General features: G+C 32.7%; 2 protein-coding genes across 6 annotated transcripts in view; one reads left to right on the top strand and one right to left on the bottom strand.

The window, feature by feature from the left end:
* LOC108692178 (recQ-mediated genome instability protein 1-like) overlaps nt 1–3437 on the top strand; it is a 7272-nt gene extending 3835 nt beyond the window's left edge. For 3 of the 5 annotated variants that reach the window (XM_018200340.1, XM_018200338.1, XM_018200341.1), the window contains exons 9-10: nt 781–876; nt 954–1306. In XM_018200340.1, coding sequence (XP_018055829.1) covers nt 781–876; nt 954–1097 — 240 coding nt within the window. In that variant the 3' untranslated portion in view covers nt 1098–1306. Of the gene's footprint in view, nt 1–700; nt 877–953; nt 1307–2694 lie in introns of those variants that run through there. The other 2 variants (XM_018200339.1, XM_018200342.1) reach the window with 2 other exon arrangements.
* Nucleotides 3351–19311, bottom strand: part of LOC108692179 (DAZ-associated protein 2-like) — a 38260-nt gene continuing 22299 nt past the window's right edge. The window contains exons 3-5 of the mRNA XM_018200343.1: nt 9203–9306; nt 8974–9120; nt 3351–3530 (exon numbers count right to left, since the gene is read on the bottom strand). Coding sequence (XP_018055832.1) covers nt 3351–3530; nt 8974–9120; nt 9203–9306 — 431 coding nt within the window. The remainder of the gene's footprint in view (nt 3531–8973; nt 9121–9202; nt 9307–19311) is intronic.

Raw genomic sequence — 19311 nt, 5'->3', positions numbered from 1 at the left:
GAGGGGGGGGGGGGGGGGGGTCAGAGCAATGTCACTTTGAATTTTTTAAATGAAATTCCCTATTTTTAATTGCATATCCTTACAGCACATCTCGAGAGCTTTCCAAAACACTATAATAAGATATTTTTTCATGAAGTACTTTTCGAGTTATAAGGCTTTTATAATATCACCAACATTAAGTATTACCCAAAGTATCCGACTAGCTATAACATGTATGAAAACCATTTGATTTCACCGGGACCAATTTCATATAGGATAGTGCAGGGTTTTTCATAATCAACTTTTAATGCAAACTAGTTGAGAATGACCCGATAGGGGTCGAAACGTTTGTTTAGAATTATTTTATTGTTTATATTATCTTAGCACTAAACATCTAGTTTGGCTCGTAACCCTATTGTTTTCATTGTTTTATTAGAAAAATATAAATTTTGATAAATTGTACAGTGAGAAAAATTTCTATTTGAAAATGGACGAACTAAAAGAGTCCAATTATATTAATAAGAATTATTCTCAATTAGAATTAATAAATTCTATCACAAAATTTTAATTTTTTTATTTTTAATCAGAATTGTTATCCAATCAGATAATTAATCCAATCAGATTTATTTTTAATATTGTTATTGAAATAAAACATTTTCATGCATTCACATTTTTTTTTGTGAAAGATGCAATATTTATTTAAGATATTTGTATTTCTCAGATACATCGTGATCTCTGGCGTGATATTATCTTCGCGACCTCCCGAAGATTGATAAATGTGAATTACTGAAATGCTTTTAGGTTCTGGAAGGTTTTCTCGGATTTACCGTACAAGAATTTTTGCAGAAAAAGAAATTTGCCAAGTTAGATCCTCAAGTAAATAGCGAACTACGATTGGTAAGATGGATATATATTCGTGATATAGTAATTGTCAAAGATAAATTCTAAAATTCTGTCAAATCTAAATTTTTTAGAGTCTACGCAAAGCACAACATGAGATTCAGAATTTGGATGCATTGTTGAAATTGGAATTGGTTCAAGGTCAAATGCCCAAAATCGTTGGTATCACGCAGTTGACTACACAACAAAAGGAAGACCTTTCGAAAAGATCTGCATGAAATATGTAAGTGTTGTGTTGAGAGATACTTGATTTTTCAGAATTCAAAAATACTTGATACTTTTTATAAACAGCATAATGCTGCAATCAGAACTATAAATAATAATCGCAAAAAATTTTAATTAAATTAGACTTAGAAATTTATAAAATATTTTTGTACAATTTATCATAAATGTTATTTGTAATAAATAAAACAATTCATTAGTTAGCATTAAGTGAACATACGACGTCACTCTCCTATATGTTCTATCCTATTTCGGACATATCTATCTTAAAATCTGATTTAAAACATTAAAAATTAGTTTCTTTATGTACTTTTACGTATAAAGAAATTGTCGCTGACCAAAAGAAAACAAATTCTGATTAACGAATTGCATGATCATAGCATTTATTAACTAGTACATACAATTGATCATCGCGCAGTGGTACATTTTTGTCTCAACTCATTGTTTACCTTCATTTACTTTTCTCTCTCATTTATTCATACTTTTTGTCACTCACACGCAGTATATTCTCTCTCACATTCTTGTTTTCTCACTCATTCAATGTGATAACAAGTTCACAATTTTTCAATTAATATCGTTTTTTTTATTGTTACAATATTTACGCTTATTGCACGCTTTTCCGTGATATAAAATTCATTCCACTTTCTCTCTCTCTCTCTCTCTCTCTCTCTCTCTCTCTCTCTCTCACTCCCTCTGTTTTCTATTCTCACTCTCTCGAGATATAAAATAAATTGTTGAAACGCATCGCACCGATGATTCTGTCTCTAAGGAGGATCTGCAAATAAATTGTTTAAATAACAATAATTTAAATATAAATATCAACGCAATATGTCTCGTGAATTTCTACAATTGTCGACATTGGGCTTCTCTCTCTATCCTTGATCCTTTTCTTCTTTCCGTTTTGATGAGCGCAACGACAATGTCGTTTCTTGTCAGTGGCCTTTCAGTCTGCCTTTCGTTGGTCTAACTAAAGTTTGTCCTTTGTAAAATAACATTTTCACAATAACTATTATCGTAGGAAACGCACATTGACTGCTTCGAGCCTTCGGGTCTTCCGACTGTAGAACTCCCGAATTCGCGAGTTACCAAAGACACAGATCTTCGGAAACTTACATATGTATGATCTTAATATTTTATCTTATCGGAAATGCTTAATCGGTGTAATTAAATTTAAGAAAATTTAACTAAAATTCTCGAATCTCTGTAACCTTAACTAATAGAAGCCACTAAAGTTAGATCCTGAATACCTTGAATCCTGGGAAAGTCGAGATCATAAATAAGTCACTACTTCGTATCCTTCAAACTAGAGTTCTGTATCTTTACGTGTTCTAATGCCTTATATCATAGCAATTTGAGTCTTTGAATTCGCAGATTTATGGATTCTCAGAAATGCTCTAATCCTCCAAAATTGAGATTTTGAAATTTTTCGTTCTTTGAAATTTCAATTTTCCGATTTTTAAATCTCAGATTTATGAAACTCGAAATTTATATTTTCTTCGATTCGATAATTAGAGCAAACTGATGATTGATTCTGATTTTTTGAGGCCTTTCGAATTCTAGAAAATTTTGATCATAAGAATTTGAAATTTTCAGATCTGATATAACGGGCGTTTCCTCAAGTCATCGATAATCATGGATTCTTGGTATCTCGGATCTCAGGCTTTCACGAAATTTTCGGATCTTTATGAATCCTTCAAACTCGCAATGCTCTCTCACTGTCTCCCGACTTCTCTACAGAATGATGAGCTTTCGAGGAATTAGTTTTCGAGGATGTTCGACGAGCGTCGTTATGTCCGAGTCTTCCTCGGCCGGGACGATTTTCTGCAGTTCAATAGTACATGAGAGGCGCAGATCGATCACCAAGACGGCGGCGATGTCCTTGAGATCATTGGATCGCTTCTATCGATCGCAAATATCGCCGTATATGAATCGCGTGGGAACTCTCACGGTTGCTGCCTTCAGTATCATGTTAAAATGTGTATTTTATATTATTGTATATGTGTATACGGTATGTATATGTACGTATTTGTATTATGTGTGTATGTGTGTGTGTGGGATCAGTCCGCGCACACGTATACTAATAGATATCGATGGAACTGCCAGAGATGAGAAAAGCAGAACTCTAACGGAAATTTACCTACATAATCTCGTCGTCTCAACAATACGGCGCTTCCGACAATTAATGTGGCGTGTACATGAGTGTATGTTTTCTGCGTGTACGTGTATTACGAAAGATGGTTTTAGGTGGTTTACCAAAAGGTATAACCGCCCTCCGTTCCTCCTCCCAGGAACGAGCCCTTCTTTTGCGAGAGAGCCACACTATGGCCGGCCATCGCGGCCAGCTGCGCAGCGTTCGCGGCCACTCCAGGTGGCGGTGGTGGCAACACCGGTTGCGAGATGCCATCGAACCGGGTACCGTCAAAACCATTCTGCGAAACAAATATTAGGAATGTCAATAATTAAAAAAAGATTTTGGAGATGAACTCCGATATCTTTTTTTAGCAAAGATCTTAGCAAAAAGGCTGACTTATAATTTTAAGACAGTTTTATGACTTAAATCTTATGTCTTTAGTAACAAGAATCTTATATAAGTAATTGTTGCATTTCATTACAGGATAATATTACATGCATGACACAAAACAATTTAAATAAATATGTGTTCATTTTCATCTTTGTTCGACTTGCACAATAATAATGTCAATAATAGAACTGCTGGGGTGCGTTGACATTAATGTTAACTAGAACGTAAAAGAGCACGGCTATGCTCAATGCATTTCCGAGACACTACCGTCTCCAGATTTTGGTAATGTTTGGTAATGTCTCGTAATGTCTAGTGAATATAATTGGAATTTTGTAGATTCAAAGAGAGAAGAAAATATTAAACAAATCTTTGTAGTATAATCTATCAACTGTTCTTGTAAAATCTCAAGTATCCTGTCCATAATAATTTTCAGAAATTTTACTTGGTTTAATCGAAATGCATTTAACCATATACATCTTGTTGATATAAACAAACATTTTTTTCAGTGTAGTATAGCAAGCTAGTGCATAACGAAATAGTGCATAATAAATACAGAAATCATACGTATCAGCATGCAGTATTCATAGTTAATTCTTATATTTGAAATTGTCTTAAGTACATTCTTAAGCAAATTAGAGGGTTGTAATATCTTAATATTACTTAAGACGATCTTACAATAAAAACAAACTATGAATATTCGTATTTAAATATATCAAATGTGGTTAACAAAAATGAGAGGGAGCATGAAGACGTCATCTTCTCTTTTTAACACATTGTGATTGGCTGAATAGAAACAGATAGAGACTTTGCGTCCTATCTCTCATTTTTATCGATAAATGTTACACATCGATGAATGGTCACACAATCCATGCTCTATGTCTTCGGCATTTTAATGCATTAATGTATTTTAGAATGCATCATACATGTATGTTTATCATTTAAGAAATCAAACATCATACGATTTCAGCTTATTTTATAACAAATTCATTTTTTGATAATTATTTATGAGATATTATGATTTGCATGTTTATTGAATTCGTTCATAAAATATCTTACAAAAATACAAAACTATAATACAATGGATATATTATTCAATTAAAGAACTAAAACTGTCTGTGTTAAAAACATTTTATTAAATTTTAAACTTATTTAAGTCATATAAAGATTATGCGTTTCGCGAGTTTTCTCGGTGTTCAGATATATTCTTAGAATGCCAACGTTTCGTGAACCTTGGAGTCCACTTCATCAGGGCCAGGAGCAGCCTGATACTGCACTCCTCAGAGACACGGAGAAAACTCACGAAACGCATAATCTTTATATAGAAAGCACCCGTGGAAGTTTCAAGAATATTATTTAAGTCATTATATATACAGAGTGTTCCCAAAAGGTGGTATCAAATTTTAGGGGTATGTAATACTCGTTAAAGCGTAAAATCAAAAAGTCTTAATGAATAGTAGTCCGAAAATCTTTTATTTCTGAGTTATGAAACATTTTCTTCTGTGAAAAATAGAAAATAAATTAAATCTACAATAAATGTTCAACGTGCCTTCGACTCATGTCAATACATAATTTGGCATGTTTCGTCATTGAAGATCAAAAATTCCAGGTTTATTTGTTGATAACCGTTTCCAAGTCTCTTAATTAGTTCATTCAAGGACGTCCATTCACGTATGTGATTATCTAATTACGCAGAGATTGTTGTATTCAACTTTGGATGATATATGCCACATCAGTTGATACAATAGATGAATTAACTCAGAGAATTGAAAAGTGTTGTCAACAAATACGGAATAAATCCGGAATCTTTGAACGTGTTCGATCTTCAATGAGAAGACGTGTCGAATTGTGTTGAAAAATTTTTTATAATTTTATTAGGTGTACAACTTTGCTTCCGCTGTTTTCCTATAGATGGCTTTAGCGGTAAGTGGTGGTCGAAATAAATAGATCATAGACGTCATACAATAAACTTGGGCATCTGTCAACATAACCCCATAGAAACATTAGTCGATTTGTGTCTGCATCATAAAGTTATTCTCGATTGAAAATGTCAGTTTACGAGCCAAATTCTCGTCATTTGCGGGAGGTTTTTATTTTTTGCTTCAATATGAAGAAATCTGCGGCTGAGGCTCATCGAATGCTCTCAAATACTTATGGTGAGGCCGCTATTAGTGAAAGAACGTGTCGTGAGTGGTTTCAACGCTTCAAGAACGGTGATTTTGACGTCCAAGGTTATGCTCTGTATTTGGTGGGACCAGCTCGGCGTAGTGTATTATGAACTGTTAAAACCGACTGAAACAATCACAGGCGAGCGGTATCGAATGCAATTGATGCGTTTGAGCCGAGCATTGAAAGACAAACGGCCGCAATACAACGAGAGACACGATAAAGTGATTTTGCAGCATGACAATGCTCGACCCCATGTTGCGAAAGTGGTCAAGACATACTTGGAAACGTTGAAATGGGAAGTCCTACCCCACCCGCCGTATTCTCCAGACGTTGCTCCCTCTGACTATCACTTGTTTCGATCAATGGCACACGGCCTGGCTGACCAGCACTTCCGGTCTTATGAAGAAGTAAAAAATTGGATCGATTCGTGGATAGCCTCAAAAGATGACCAGTTTTTTCGACGCGGGATTCGTACGCTACCCGAAAGATGGGAGAAAGTAGTGGCCAGCGATGGACAATACTTCGAATCATAAATGTATAACCAGTTTTTTACAATAAAGCCTCGAATTTCGGAAAAAAAACGGCGGAAGCAAAGTTGTACACCTAATATTATTTAAAAAAATAACTGAGTGTATGCATCTAAATCAAATACATTGGGTATACACTATGTCAAAAAATTGAAGGATCACTTATATTGCTTTCCAATATGAATGGTCCTTCCAAATGAAATTTTCAAGGAAATATAACTTTGTTAAAATTTATTATAATGAGATGATTCAAAAAAAGCATTTTAAAGCTTGAAAGTTTTACTTTTCGGTAGTTCAAATCGGTAGTTTAATCGGTAGTTTAAATAACGATTTAACTGATTTTTTATGGATATGGATAAAAATTCAAATCTCAAAATTTTTTACGAACTTTGCCAATAGACCAAGAGACCACTAGTGATTTTGTTACCCATAGCAACAAGTATGGGAAATGGATAATCTTTTATTTTATTAGGTACAACTTTGCTTCCGCCGTTTTTTTCCGAAATTCGAAGCTTTATTGTAAAAAACTGGTTATACATTTATGATTCAAAGTATTGTCCATCGCCGGCCACTACTTTCTCCCATCTTTCGGGTAGCGTACGAATCCCGCGCCGAAAAAACTGGTCATCTTTTGAGGCTATTCACGAATCGATCCAATTTTTTACTTCTTCATAAGACCGGAAGTGCTGGTCAGCCAGGCCATGTGCCATTGATCGAAACAAGTGATAGTCAGAGGGACGTCTGAAGAATACGGCGGGTGGGGTAGGACTTCCCATTTCAACGTTTCCAAGTATGTCTTGACCACTTTCGCAACATGGGGTCGAGCATTGTCATGCTGCAAAATCACTTTATCGTGTCTCTCGTATTGCGGCCGTTTGTCTTTCAATGCTCGGCTCAAACGCATCAATTGCGTTCGATATCGATCGCCTGTGATTGTTTCAGTCGGTTTTAACAGTTCATAATACACTACGCCGAGCTGGTCCCACCAAATACAGAGCATGACCTTGGACGTCAAAATCACCGTTGAAGCGTTGAAACCACTCACGACACGTTCTTTCACTAATAGCGGCCTCATAAGTATTTGAGAGCCCATAAGTATTTGAGAGCATTCGATGAGCCTCAGCTCAGATTTCTTCATATTGAAGCAAAAAATTAACCTCCCGCAAATGACGAGAATTTGGCTCGTAAACTGACATTTTCAATCGAGAATAACTTTATGATGCAGACACAAATCGACTAATGTTTCTATGGGGTTATGTTGATGGATGCCCAAGTTTATTGTATGACGTCTATGATCTATTTATTTCGACCACCACTTACCGCTAAAGCCATCTATAGAAAAACGGCGGAAGCAAAGTTGTACACCTAATATATAAACCAATACATATAGTATACTATATATTTAAGCTCGGTTGTTTGAAGGGAAGGTAGGCTTTCTAAAATTTTGTAGATTTTGATTTTTTTATTGAAGGCGTTAAGATTTAATGTTGTTGCAATTAATAGTTAATACCCTTATTTCAAGATAAGCGGACTTCCATACCCCTCAGAAGGATGCAAGAGATCGTCATACTGGATCAAAATGGTAAATTTAAAAAAAAAAATAGCGACAAAGTTGAATTTCTGTCTAATGCTTAATTTTGATATCAATTGTCGAAAAATGTGATTCCTATACCTTTCGGATGGTCACGAAGAATAGCCATACCTATCTGAACATGTACAATTTTCTTATTCCAAATAAGAAAAAGAAGAAAGTAAAATTGTTCATATTGGATAAGTATGGCTGCTTTCATGACCATCCAAAAAAAGGCATGGGGAGGAATCATATTTCTCGATAATTGATATCAAAATTAAATAGTTAATAGACAAAAATTCAATGTTGTCGCTATCGATTTTTTTTTCAGAAAAAATTTACCAATTAATTACCAATTAATGCAGTATGGCGTTCCCTTGTACCCTTTTGAGAGGTATCTGCCTGTCTTGAAATAAAGATTTTAACTATCGATTGCAACAACATTCAACCTTGACGCTTTCAAAAATCAAAATCTGTAACATTTTGGAAAGCCCATCTTCTCTTGAAGCGATCGCGACAGAACTTAAATATATGTATTGTTTTTATGTTTTACATAAAATAAAAAGTTACCCACTTGTCGCTATGGGTAACAAAATTACTACAGTGGCCTCTTGGTCTACAAGTTTCCATAGGGTGAATTAAAAATTGCACACAAAAGCAATTTTCGAAAGAGTAAATCTTTAACTTTAATTTGCATACTTTTTGAGCATTGTACAATTTTCTTCACTGAATTATTTAATATTGAAACAAAAAGCGTTTGTTTGACTTTGATGACAGAAGACGAATGGAATATCGCTCAGTGCTCAGTATTAAAAAACAAATAAAAAGACCTAATTTTTTCTTAAATCATCTATACTAATGATATGAAAAATAAAGACTTTAAACTTTAAACTTTAAACTTTAAAATGCTTTTTAGATAATTTTTTATGAAATTATATTCTCTTGAAAATTATCCATTTTTGGAGGAATAGGTAAATTCTTTAATTTTTGGACCAATGTATATTTTTAAAAAATTAAGTTTGTGTAACAATATGTTTTAAACTTCGCTAGAAATAATTTTTTTTAGAGAAATACATATTGATACTTACAGGTACCATAATGGTAGGTCTTACAGGGGCGGGTTGCATAGCAGGATAGTATGCTGTTGTCGCAGCTAACGGCGGATAATATTGCAAGGGATATCCTGGTGGATAATATTGTAAAGGATATCCTTGCCCGTACATTGGTTGATACATCTAAACGAGAATCAATATTTGTTGAAATTTTTGATGAAATTATGATTATTGTTCTTCTTCGAATAGAAACGAAATGACTCACCATAGGATGTGTAAGAGTTTGATCATACGTCGGCGGTGGTGGACCTTGCGTCGCGTACAATTGAGGCTGATTGGGAAATACTCCATAAGGGGCAGCGCCTGCAACTATTGATAAATATTATTAAAATCTTTCAATTCAGTATAAAGAGTAATACATTTGAAATAAATATTAAAAGAAAAAGAGAATATTCTTGTTATATCTCTTTCGCTTATTAATATATTAGATTCAAAACCAACCCTATTCTTAGCATTCCATTTCCCACTTTTAGCCTAACTTCTAATAGCAACACACACATGTGCACAGAATATTCTTTTGAAAAAAAATAGGATTCTCATGATATCTTATCATATCACTATGATTAGAATTCATAATATCATTATGCCTTTTGTTTGTCCGATATTGATATATCTATCATTATATTAGGTGTGGGAAAAAGTTCGTGGCATTTTTCCCGTTAGATGCCATTAAAAAAATACGAGTATTGTCAGTAATTAGGGGACACCTTGTGTATGTGTTCGTGTGCATGCGTGCGTGCGTGCGTGCGTAATTTTTTTAATGAAATTCCTTTTTTATTCCATATTCTTATTTCAGCTTATTTTAAGAGCTTTCCAAAACATTACATCGTGATCAGCATTTGCATTATTCAAGATACCCAATTGACGGTTAAAATCTTTTGAATGTTGCTCAGATCAGTTACGATCATATATCAAAATCAAAACAATTATTGGAGATTATTCCTCTCATTTTTATTTTTAATGTAAAAATGAATTTTTATTATCTTAACCTTGATATATGATGTCAAGGTGTCATGACTTTGAGCAACGATATACATACAAAAGTAATAATAATATAAAACAGCTTTAAGATTAAATCAAATTAATAAAGAAACATAAAAGCTGACGCTAGTTCAAATTTGCGAATATCTTCATATATCTAATACATTTGTCAAAATAACTATAATAATAAATGTTTCGACCTTTATTGAGTCATCTTCATTTTTTAAAAACCGTTAAATATACATAAATAGTTATTAAATAATAGCTCACGTCCTTTTATTAAAATTTACATATTGTACTTCTGTTAGTTGATTTTCACATATGCTGTCTCTAGCTGCTTTTTTTCATTCTAAGAAATAATAGTGTGTAATTAATTAAAATTTATCTCTCCATGGAATGTAAACTCTTTGAAAATTCATAACTTTAACAATAAGTATAAAAAAATCCTCATGTAATAATAATTATTTAAATTTAATGTTAATAAACGAAAAAAGAATATCCAGTAAAGACTTTTTGTTAAAATTATTAAAAATAATATAAGAATTCTTAGCATATATTTAAATTAAATTTTTTAATTTTTAATAATTTATACCTCTTTAAATAATTATTATTAACAATGGCAGAACCTATAACAGATTCATATGTAATAATTATTAACAATCATATGAAAATATTTCATGAAATTACAAAAAATAAAAATAACTATATTTTAAATTGTGAATATGTGTGTGTGTGTGTGTGTGTGTGTGTGTGTGTGTGTGTGTGTGTGTGTGTGTGTGTGTATTTAGGAGTGTGCGGGTACTCGAAAATACAGATCGGGTCGGACTGATCGACCCGATCTATATTTTCGGGTACCCGCATCCTAATAATCGGATCGAGCAGAGGATCGATTCTGTATCTCGAAATGAAGTGAAAATTATAAGTGAGCGAATTTACTAGAATACTGATTATTTCATTGATCAACACCTAGTAAATTTGCTCGCTTTTGTAATTTTCACCTTGTTTGAAGATACAGAATCGACTTCCAGGTCCCGAATGTTCAAAACTCGCTCGACCCGATCACTATCCGATCCGCTCCGGGTATAGTGGAAGGGATAATATGTACAGTTGGACTGTGTGTCTCTCTAAGGCTGTGTTCCAAAATTGACTGCCAGTACTGAAAACACACTCCTATTATAACACTAGACTGCTAACTTCCTATTTTTTCTTATATAAAAATGTTGTCTGCGCGCAATGGAAAACCATGTATAGAAAAGAGATATCAATAGGTCATGTGACCAGCCATTCCGTGATTAGTTTTTAAGTATATAAGATGTCATGGCGATCTAACCTTTAATTTTCACGAACTGTTACAAACTATGTGCACCACTATTTATTTCAGATCATTTCAGATTCATTTCATGCAAAAACGCATTGAATAAGTCTAATTTCGTTCATTCTGTGTATATATAATCTCTTCGAGTATATGAAAGTATATAAATGGTGTTTTGCGCATGCGCGGTTTTACAATGTGCCACAAGTAATACATACTATCTGATAACAGGAAAAGTGGGGAGTTAGCAGTCTAGTGTTATAATAGAAATCTGTGACTGAAAATCTATAGTGTAAACTGTAACATTTTCAGTAAATTTGAGGAACAGTATATAGCCTAGTTCTGCCATGGTGAAAGGGATAATATGATGTGTGCAGTTTGATTAAACCACGCCTATTTTTTGCTCCACGTCGTTTCTCAGTGACTATCAACTGTAAAACGCGAAATATGATATTCATATTCAATTTTATTGATTTAAGACAATCTTAAATATAAGAATTGAATACCGACCTTTTGCGTCATGAAGTTGATACTAAATCTTTTCTTGCACGAGGGTCTATCTTATATGTCTATAGTAAGAATAGTCTTGGCTCATTTTTACAAGTGTTTTAAAGCGATCTCATAATTTCGTTTCATTCAAATTCTCTTTATTTACAATGGCATGCAAGAAAAATCAACATATCATTTCTCATTTATGACGTCATGATTTGATTATATGGCTGAAGTAACTACTCAGGAACTTGCTTTTAGATAAAAATTATTTTATTTCAAGGAGGATATATAGTCTCGATGTGAATTATGTCATAGATATCGTTGTTTTTAAAAAATTTTAAAAGTGACTAATTTCTTATATGAAACTTAATTTTTTCCTTGAATAAAAATTGTAAACTTCGTGGAGACGTTCCAAAATCCTCCCAAAAATTATCTTTTGCATAAGCCATTTCACAGAGAAGAAAAATTATTGCATCTTAAAATAGTTATATTCTAATCAACGTAATCATTATTTCCCATATAAGCAACAATATAAAATCTTTCTTTTTTTTTTAAATTTGATTTCAATTTTCAATAATATTATATTCTTATATCATATCAATCTTATATCAATGTTGTAATAATTGTCTAAAAAACACAATATCATTATTTTGATATTAATAGTATTTTCTTTCATTTAAAAGATCATATTAAAAAGATGAAACTGTTATTTTTACTTTAACTTTATATATTGGTTTGTCCGGAAAGTTCGTGCCGATTTTTGTTAGGTGGATAAGGACAGATCTGAATATATCAGAACGATTGAAAACAAATGACATGTACATATCATAAAAGACGGTACTTCAGGCATATTTGGAACAAAATTTGGTTGCGATACGTTAATTTTTGTCAGTTTTATCGCCTTTGAATATGGAAGAAAACAAAATACAGGCATTTTAGGCATTTAATGTTTTTCTTTTACTGAAAAGGCAAAAATGCCACACAAGCGGCAAACAAGATATGCGCTGTTTAAGGCGAAAGTGCTGTAGCTGAAAGAACTGTGCGGAAGTGCTTTGCTAGGTTTAAAGCTAATGATTTCAATCTTGAAGATCAAGAACTTCCAAGTAGGCTCTCCACTACAGATGAAGATCAGATTAAAACACTGATCGAGAATAACCCACGCTATACGACACGTAAATTAGCAGAAATGTTGAATATGTCAAAATCCACCATCCACGAGCATTTTGTGAAGCTTGGCTACATAAACCGTTTTGATGTATGGGTTCCTCAGGATTTAACGGAGAAAAATCTGATCGCATTTCCATTTGCGACTTGTTCTATAAATGCAACGAGGGGACACCATTTTTGAAGCAAGTAGTGACAGGGGATGAAAAATGGATCATTTACAATAATGTTGAGCGAAAAAGATCTTGGGGAAAGCGGAATGAACCATCTTTAGCCACCCTCGGTCTTCATCCAAAAAAGGTCTGTGTCTGGTGGGCTTGGAAAGGGATCCTGTATTATGAGCTTTTATCAAACAACGAGACGATAAATTTAGAGAAGTATTGTTCCCAATTAGACGAATTGAAGACAGCAATTGAACAAAAACGTCCAGAAATAGCGAATCGTCGTGTTTCATCAGGACAATGTGCGGCCTCATGTGTCTTTGATAACTCAACAAAAGTTGTTGAAGCTCGATTGGGATGTTCTACTCCATCCGCCATATTTACCAGATCTCGCGCCCTCTGATTTCCACCTATTTCGATTATTACAAAATTCCCTTAATGAAAAAAGCTTCAACTCTTTGATCGAAGTAAAAAATCATTTAGAAAAGTTTTTCGCTGAAAAACTTGAGAGATTCTGGAAGGATGGAATTTTCAAGTTGCCTGAAAGATGGAGAAAGGTTGTAGAACAGAATGACACTTATATAATTTAATAAATGTATACTAAAATTTAAATCTTCTGCGTTTCAATTTTCCTTCAAAATCAGCACGAACTTTCTGGACAACCCAATAGTATTAAACATATATATGTTAAACTTTAAGAATATGAACGTGGATAAGGAATTTATGTAAACCAAGTCCCCTTTTTGACTATGTAAATGCTGAAGTGTAATAAATTCTATTCTATTCTATTCTAGTACGTCCTTTTTATGTCTCCCTTCGAATCATACAACTTTTGTTTGAAACATTTTTCCGTATCTACCATAGTTTTCAAGAAATCTTAATGCACTAAAATGGTACTGTCTTATTTTAATCGACATATTGAAGTATCCCGAGAAATATAAAAGATATGAAAAAATGTTTCAGACAAAAGTTGCTCACTTACTAGAGGAAAAGAAGATGGTAAGCTTCATTGACCTTGAGAATGTCCTTAAGATCACAAAAGATCAAGTACCTAAAATTTTTTAGATTGAAACCCGCATTTCTTATTTCATATTTATAGCCGATTTCAAAACCTTTCCAAAATACTATAATAAAAAAGTATTTTTTAATTAAGTATATACTTTACAAGTATAGGATTTGAAAATTAACAAATCAACGCTGGGAACTCGTTTGACCATGTTAATATTGACCATCCGCCAATCAATTGTTATAATAGATAATTTTCCCAATTCACTCGAATATTTGCGTTGGCGCAAGTATTATAACGATTAATTTTCTCCAAGATACAGGAATGTGATTTGAAGACTTTGACTTAAAAATCTATGCGAATTAGATCTTATGATAATACGTTCGACTTATACAATAAATTTCAAGATAATTTTAATAAATTTTTATTTAAATGACGCATTGATTTTTTTCAAAAAGCTTATATTGATAAAATGTTTTGTGCAAAACTTTTATAATTTCAAGGGAATTAATACAAGATGATGTCATTTGTTTAATTATGTTTAATACGTTAAAGTCATATGGAAATCAACTTAGCTTCTTTTAATTCTTTAATCTAAAATCCGTATTTTTTACCAGAAAAATAAAAAGAATTGAATTCGGATGAATTGGAAAAATTACTCATTATGACAATTTGGCGAGTGATCAATATTAATATATTCAAACGGAACACTTCCAGGGTTGACTTTCAAGTCCTATATTGTTCAATAATTTGTAAAGTATTGTACACTTAATGAATAGTCAATGAAAAATACTTAATGAAAAAATACTTTATTATAATGTTTTAAAGTGAGCTACCAGGTGTACAAGTATGAAATGACGATTTGAGAAACAGAATTTGAGAAACAGCGCACCAATGCAGTGTGAAGTACAAAGATTTAACATTATACGCCATTTTATTGTACCATCAACAAATGTCAAACGCGCAAAGTGATTTGATTAAAAAGTGTTTGCATAGTATTGTGTTGCTGTGTTTAATATGACGAAATTTGTACCAAATAAGGAGCATTCGCGGACAGCATTAATTTTTTGTTTTCATTTGAAGAAAACTGCGGAATCATACCGATTACTTGGAGAAGCTTATAGTGAACATCGCAAAAAACGTATGAACGATGGTTTCAGCGTTTCAAAATTGGAGATGTTGCAGACAAGGAACACCGCCCAAAAAGTACGAAGACATGGAATTGCAAGCATGCCGGATGAAGATGATTCACAAACACAAAAACAACTCGCAGAGCAATTGAGCGTTAGTCAACAAGCTGTTTCCAATCGCCTACGAGAGATAGAAAAGATTCAGAAAGTCGGCAGATGGGTGCCACATGAATTGAACGAGAGACAGATGGAGAGGCGCAAAAACACATGTGAAATTTTGCTCGAATGATACAGAAGAAAGTCATTCTTGCATCGTATCGTTACTGGGGGTGAAAAGTGGATTTTTTTTTAGAATCCCAAACGCAAAACATCATGGGTAGATCCAGGCGCACCATCCACATCGATCGTAAGACTGAATCGCTTTGGCAGGAAGACGATGCTCTGTGTTTGGTGGGATCAGAAGGATGTGATCTATTATGAGCTATTGAAGCCTGGCGAAACGGTTAATACCAAACGCTATCAACAACAATTGATCGATTTGAACCGTTCGCTGCTTAAAAAACGATTAGAATACCAAAAGAAGCAACACAAGATTATTTTTCTCCATGACAATGCTCCATTACATACGGCAAAACCAGTTCGGGACACGTTGGAAGCACTCAGCTGGGAAGTTCTATCCCATGCGACTTACTCACCAGACTTGGCTCCTTCCGATTACTATTTGTTTGCATCGATAGGTCACGCACTTGCTGAATAGCGTTTTGGTTCGTGTGCGTTTGATTCAAGATGTGAAAAAATGGCTCGATGAATGGTTCGCGGCAAAAGGGGAAGATTTTTACTGGCATGGTATCCACAAATTGCCCGAAAGATGGGAAAAATGTGTAACTAGCAATGGAGCATACTTTGAATAAATCTCTTTTTATCATTCTTCCGAATTTAACGTGTTTTTTGGGGGAAAAAAATCGTCATACTTTTTCATACTTGTACACTTGGTATATGAAATAAAAAAATAAAAAAATGTAGGTTTCAATTTAAGAAATTTTAAGTAAGTTTTTGTGATCTTAGGGACATTCTCAAGGTCAACCAAGGTAATCATCTTCTTTTCTCCTAGTAATTGAGCAACTTTTATCTGAAATATTTTTCAGTATATTTTATATTTCTCATGGAATATTTCAATGTGTCGATTAAAATAATTCATCCTGTATTATATATAGGATAAAGCATCTAAAACAAGCCACAGAACAATTCGCTTATTTTTAACAATAGAAAGAAAAATGCCAAAAGTTGCTTGGTTTCGAGAGACACATAATGTGATATCAGTAATTTTTTTGTGGGTGGAGGCGTAAAGGATAGATAAAATCAAATCTGTTTTTTGAATGGAATAATTTTTTTATTCTGATAGAGCATTTTAAGACTAATATAGTAACCTATAATTGAATGTTTAAGGTTACATAAGGTCAATTGTAATGGAAAATAAATTGTTTCAAGATATTCTTCGAATAATTTCATGCCTTTTCTGCTTGTTATATATCGCTCGTAATCATTCAAGTATCACTGAATATAAATAAACATTAAATCGCATTAATAGTCTTATCCATATTTACTGATCAGTTTGAATTTTTTTCTATTGATCAAAGTACGTGTCTTGCAAAATGCGTTGTATAAAAATAAAAAAAGTCGGTATGATTTTCATGTATGTGAATGTCGTCAAATTATGAGAGAAGCAGTGCATTTGTATACTGAAAGATTTCCCAATCGTGTCCATTCCTTCTGTTTTTTTCAAATATAGTAAAAATTTTTCAACAAGGAACAAGAAGTGTGATTAATAAAAGCAAACGAATCAAGAAAGCAACTGACAACGGAATTCAACAAATTTTAGCCGCTGTAGTACTAAATCCACATATCAATAAAAGACAGCTTGAACATGAAAGTGATATTAGTGAACGAAATATTTTTACTCCAACAAATTTCATCCTTTCCATAACTCTTCATCAAGGATTACACGGCAATGATTTCCAAAATCGTGTACAATTTTGTAAATGGGCATTAAGAAGACTTACTAAAAGGAAAAAGGATATGTTTTTCACTGAAATTTTATTTACTGACGCTTTACAAACAATGAACAAGTAAATCTAGTAACTCTAAATCTAGTAAATCTAACAATTTACTGCCATTGGTCAATAAAAAAATCCACATTAGTTGGGAGAAGTGAACAGGCAGAAACCTTAGTTCATAAACATCTGCCGAAATTTTTAATAATAAGATAATTAATCTTTATTTTATTGATAAGACATTAAATAGTCGCAAGTATGCACACAGTTTTAACAAAAATCACTATTTGCCACTATTATTAGATCTTCCTGAACATACGACAATCAATAGTACCAACAAGATAGATATTACGCCTATTCTGCACGGATCATTACTGAATTGCTAAATAGAAAATGTAGATTATCATTGAACTGATAAGAAAATAACAGCTCGCACGTTCTTTACATTTAATGTATATTATATATAGATTTTTATTTGTGGGGAAAGTTAAAACAAGTATACAGCGAAATGCCAATAACCAGAAAAAACATGAAGAGCTTGCGTTGCGCTTGATCCTTATGAAATTCGTTGTGCAGTATTATCGACATGTTTTAGAAAAAAATGCGTCGATGCTTAGGCTCATTATTTTGAATACTTGTTATAACGATAAGTATGCAAACAAGTAAATTAGTAAAATATTCGAAGAGTCCCTTGAAACAATTTTTTCCATTACAATTGACTTTGTGTAACCTTGAATGACCTTCAATTATAGATCACCGTATTCGTTTTAAAACACTCTATCAAAATATAAATAAAAAAACATATCATTCCATTTAAAAAACAGATTTAATTTTTATTTATCCTCTACGCCTCCACCTACAAAAACCTAAAAAAAAAATTACTGATATCTCATTATGTGTCCCTCAAAATCAAACAATTTTTGTTTGACACTTTTCTTTCTATTGTTAAAAATAAGTGAGTATGTCGAGGCTATAATAGTTTTTGAATTATAAGTATTTAAAGTTAGCGAATCATATCACCTAAAGTTCGTGCGTTTAGATGTGGTTAGTATTTTAAGTTGTAACAAAATGTGTGTGGAACAAAATGCTTTTACGTAAACAATAAGAATTTCAATACAATCAAATAATGCTTATTCGAGCTAACACAGGACAATGTGAAGTTTGGTTTATTTAAAATAATTGCAAACATTTCGATCCAATTTCGGATCTTTATTAATGCTCACATATAAAATGTTAACAGAAATCAATCAGCTAAGCATAGTGATGTAATGGCGATGTCATTGTACTCTCTATACAATAATTTATTGAGTTTTTTTTTTTTTATACAATATTTATTTATACAATAAAACAAGCAAAAATTTTTTCATAACTTACATGATCGAAACGTTATTAAGCTGTTAATGCGTCGAACATCGAGTCTCATCTGATGAGACAACAAAAGAAAACATTGCGTCATTAAACATAACTATGCTATTGTATGCTTTATCTAATAATTTCGTATCATTCTGTAAATTTAATCCATAAGTTTGTTTGATAAAAATAATTTCTTAAATAAAATCTCTTATTCAATATTTTTTCCTCATCTAAAATGCGAATAGAATAAGATTTTATTTTATTTTTTAACTAGAAGAGAGAATCATATTATGTAAAAAAAATCATATTAGGTGTATAACTTTGCTTCCGCCGTTTTCCTATAGATAGCTTTAGCGGTAAGTGGTGATCGAAATAAATAGATCATAGACGTCATACAATAAACTTGGGCATCTATCATAGAAATATTAGTCGATTTGTGTCTGCATCATAAAGTTATTCTCGATTGAAAATGTCAGTTTACGAGCCAAATTCTCGTCATTTACGGAGGTTTTAATTTTTTGCTTCAATATGAAGAAATCTGCAGCTGAGGCTCATCGAATGCTCTCAAATACTTATGGTGAGGTCGCTATTAGTGAAAGAATGTGTCGTGAGTGGTTTCAACGCTTCAAGAACGGTGATTTTGACATCCAATGTCATGCTCTGT

Source organism: Atta colombica, unplaced genomic scaffold, assembly GCF_001594045.1.
Source record: "Atta colombica isolate Treedump-2 unplaced genomic scaffold, Acol1.0 scaffold63, whole genome shotgun sequence".
Taxonomy (NCBI): Eukaryota; Metazoa; Arthropoda; class Insecta; order Hymenoptera; family Formicidae; genus Atta; species Atta colombica.
Note: the sequence above shows the minus strand (reverse complement) of the source record. Positions and strands in the feature narration are given on the sequence as shown.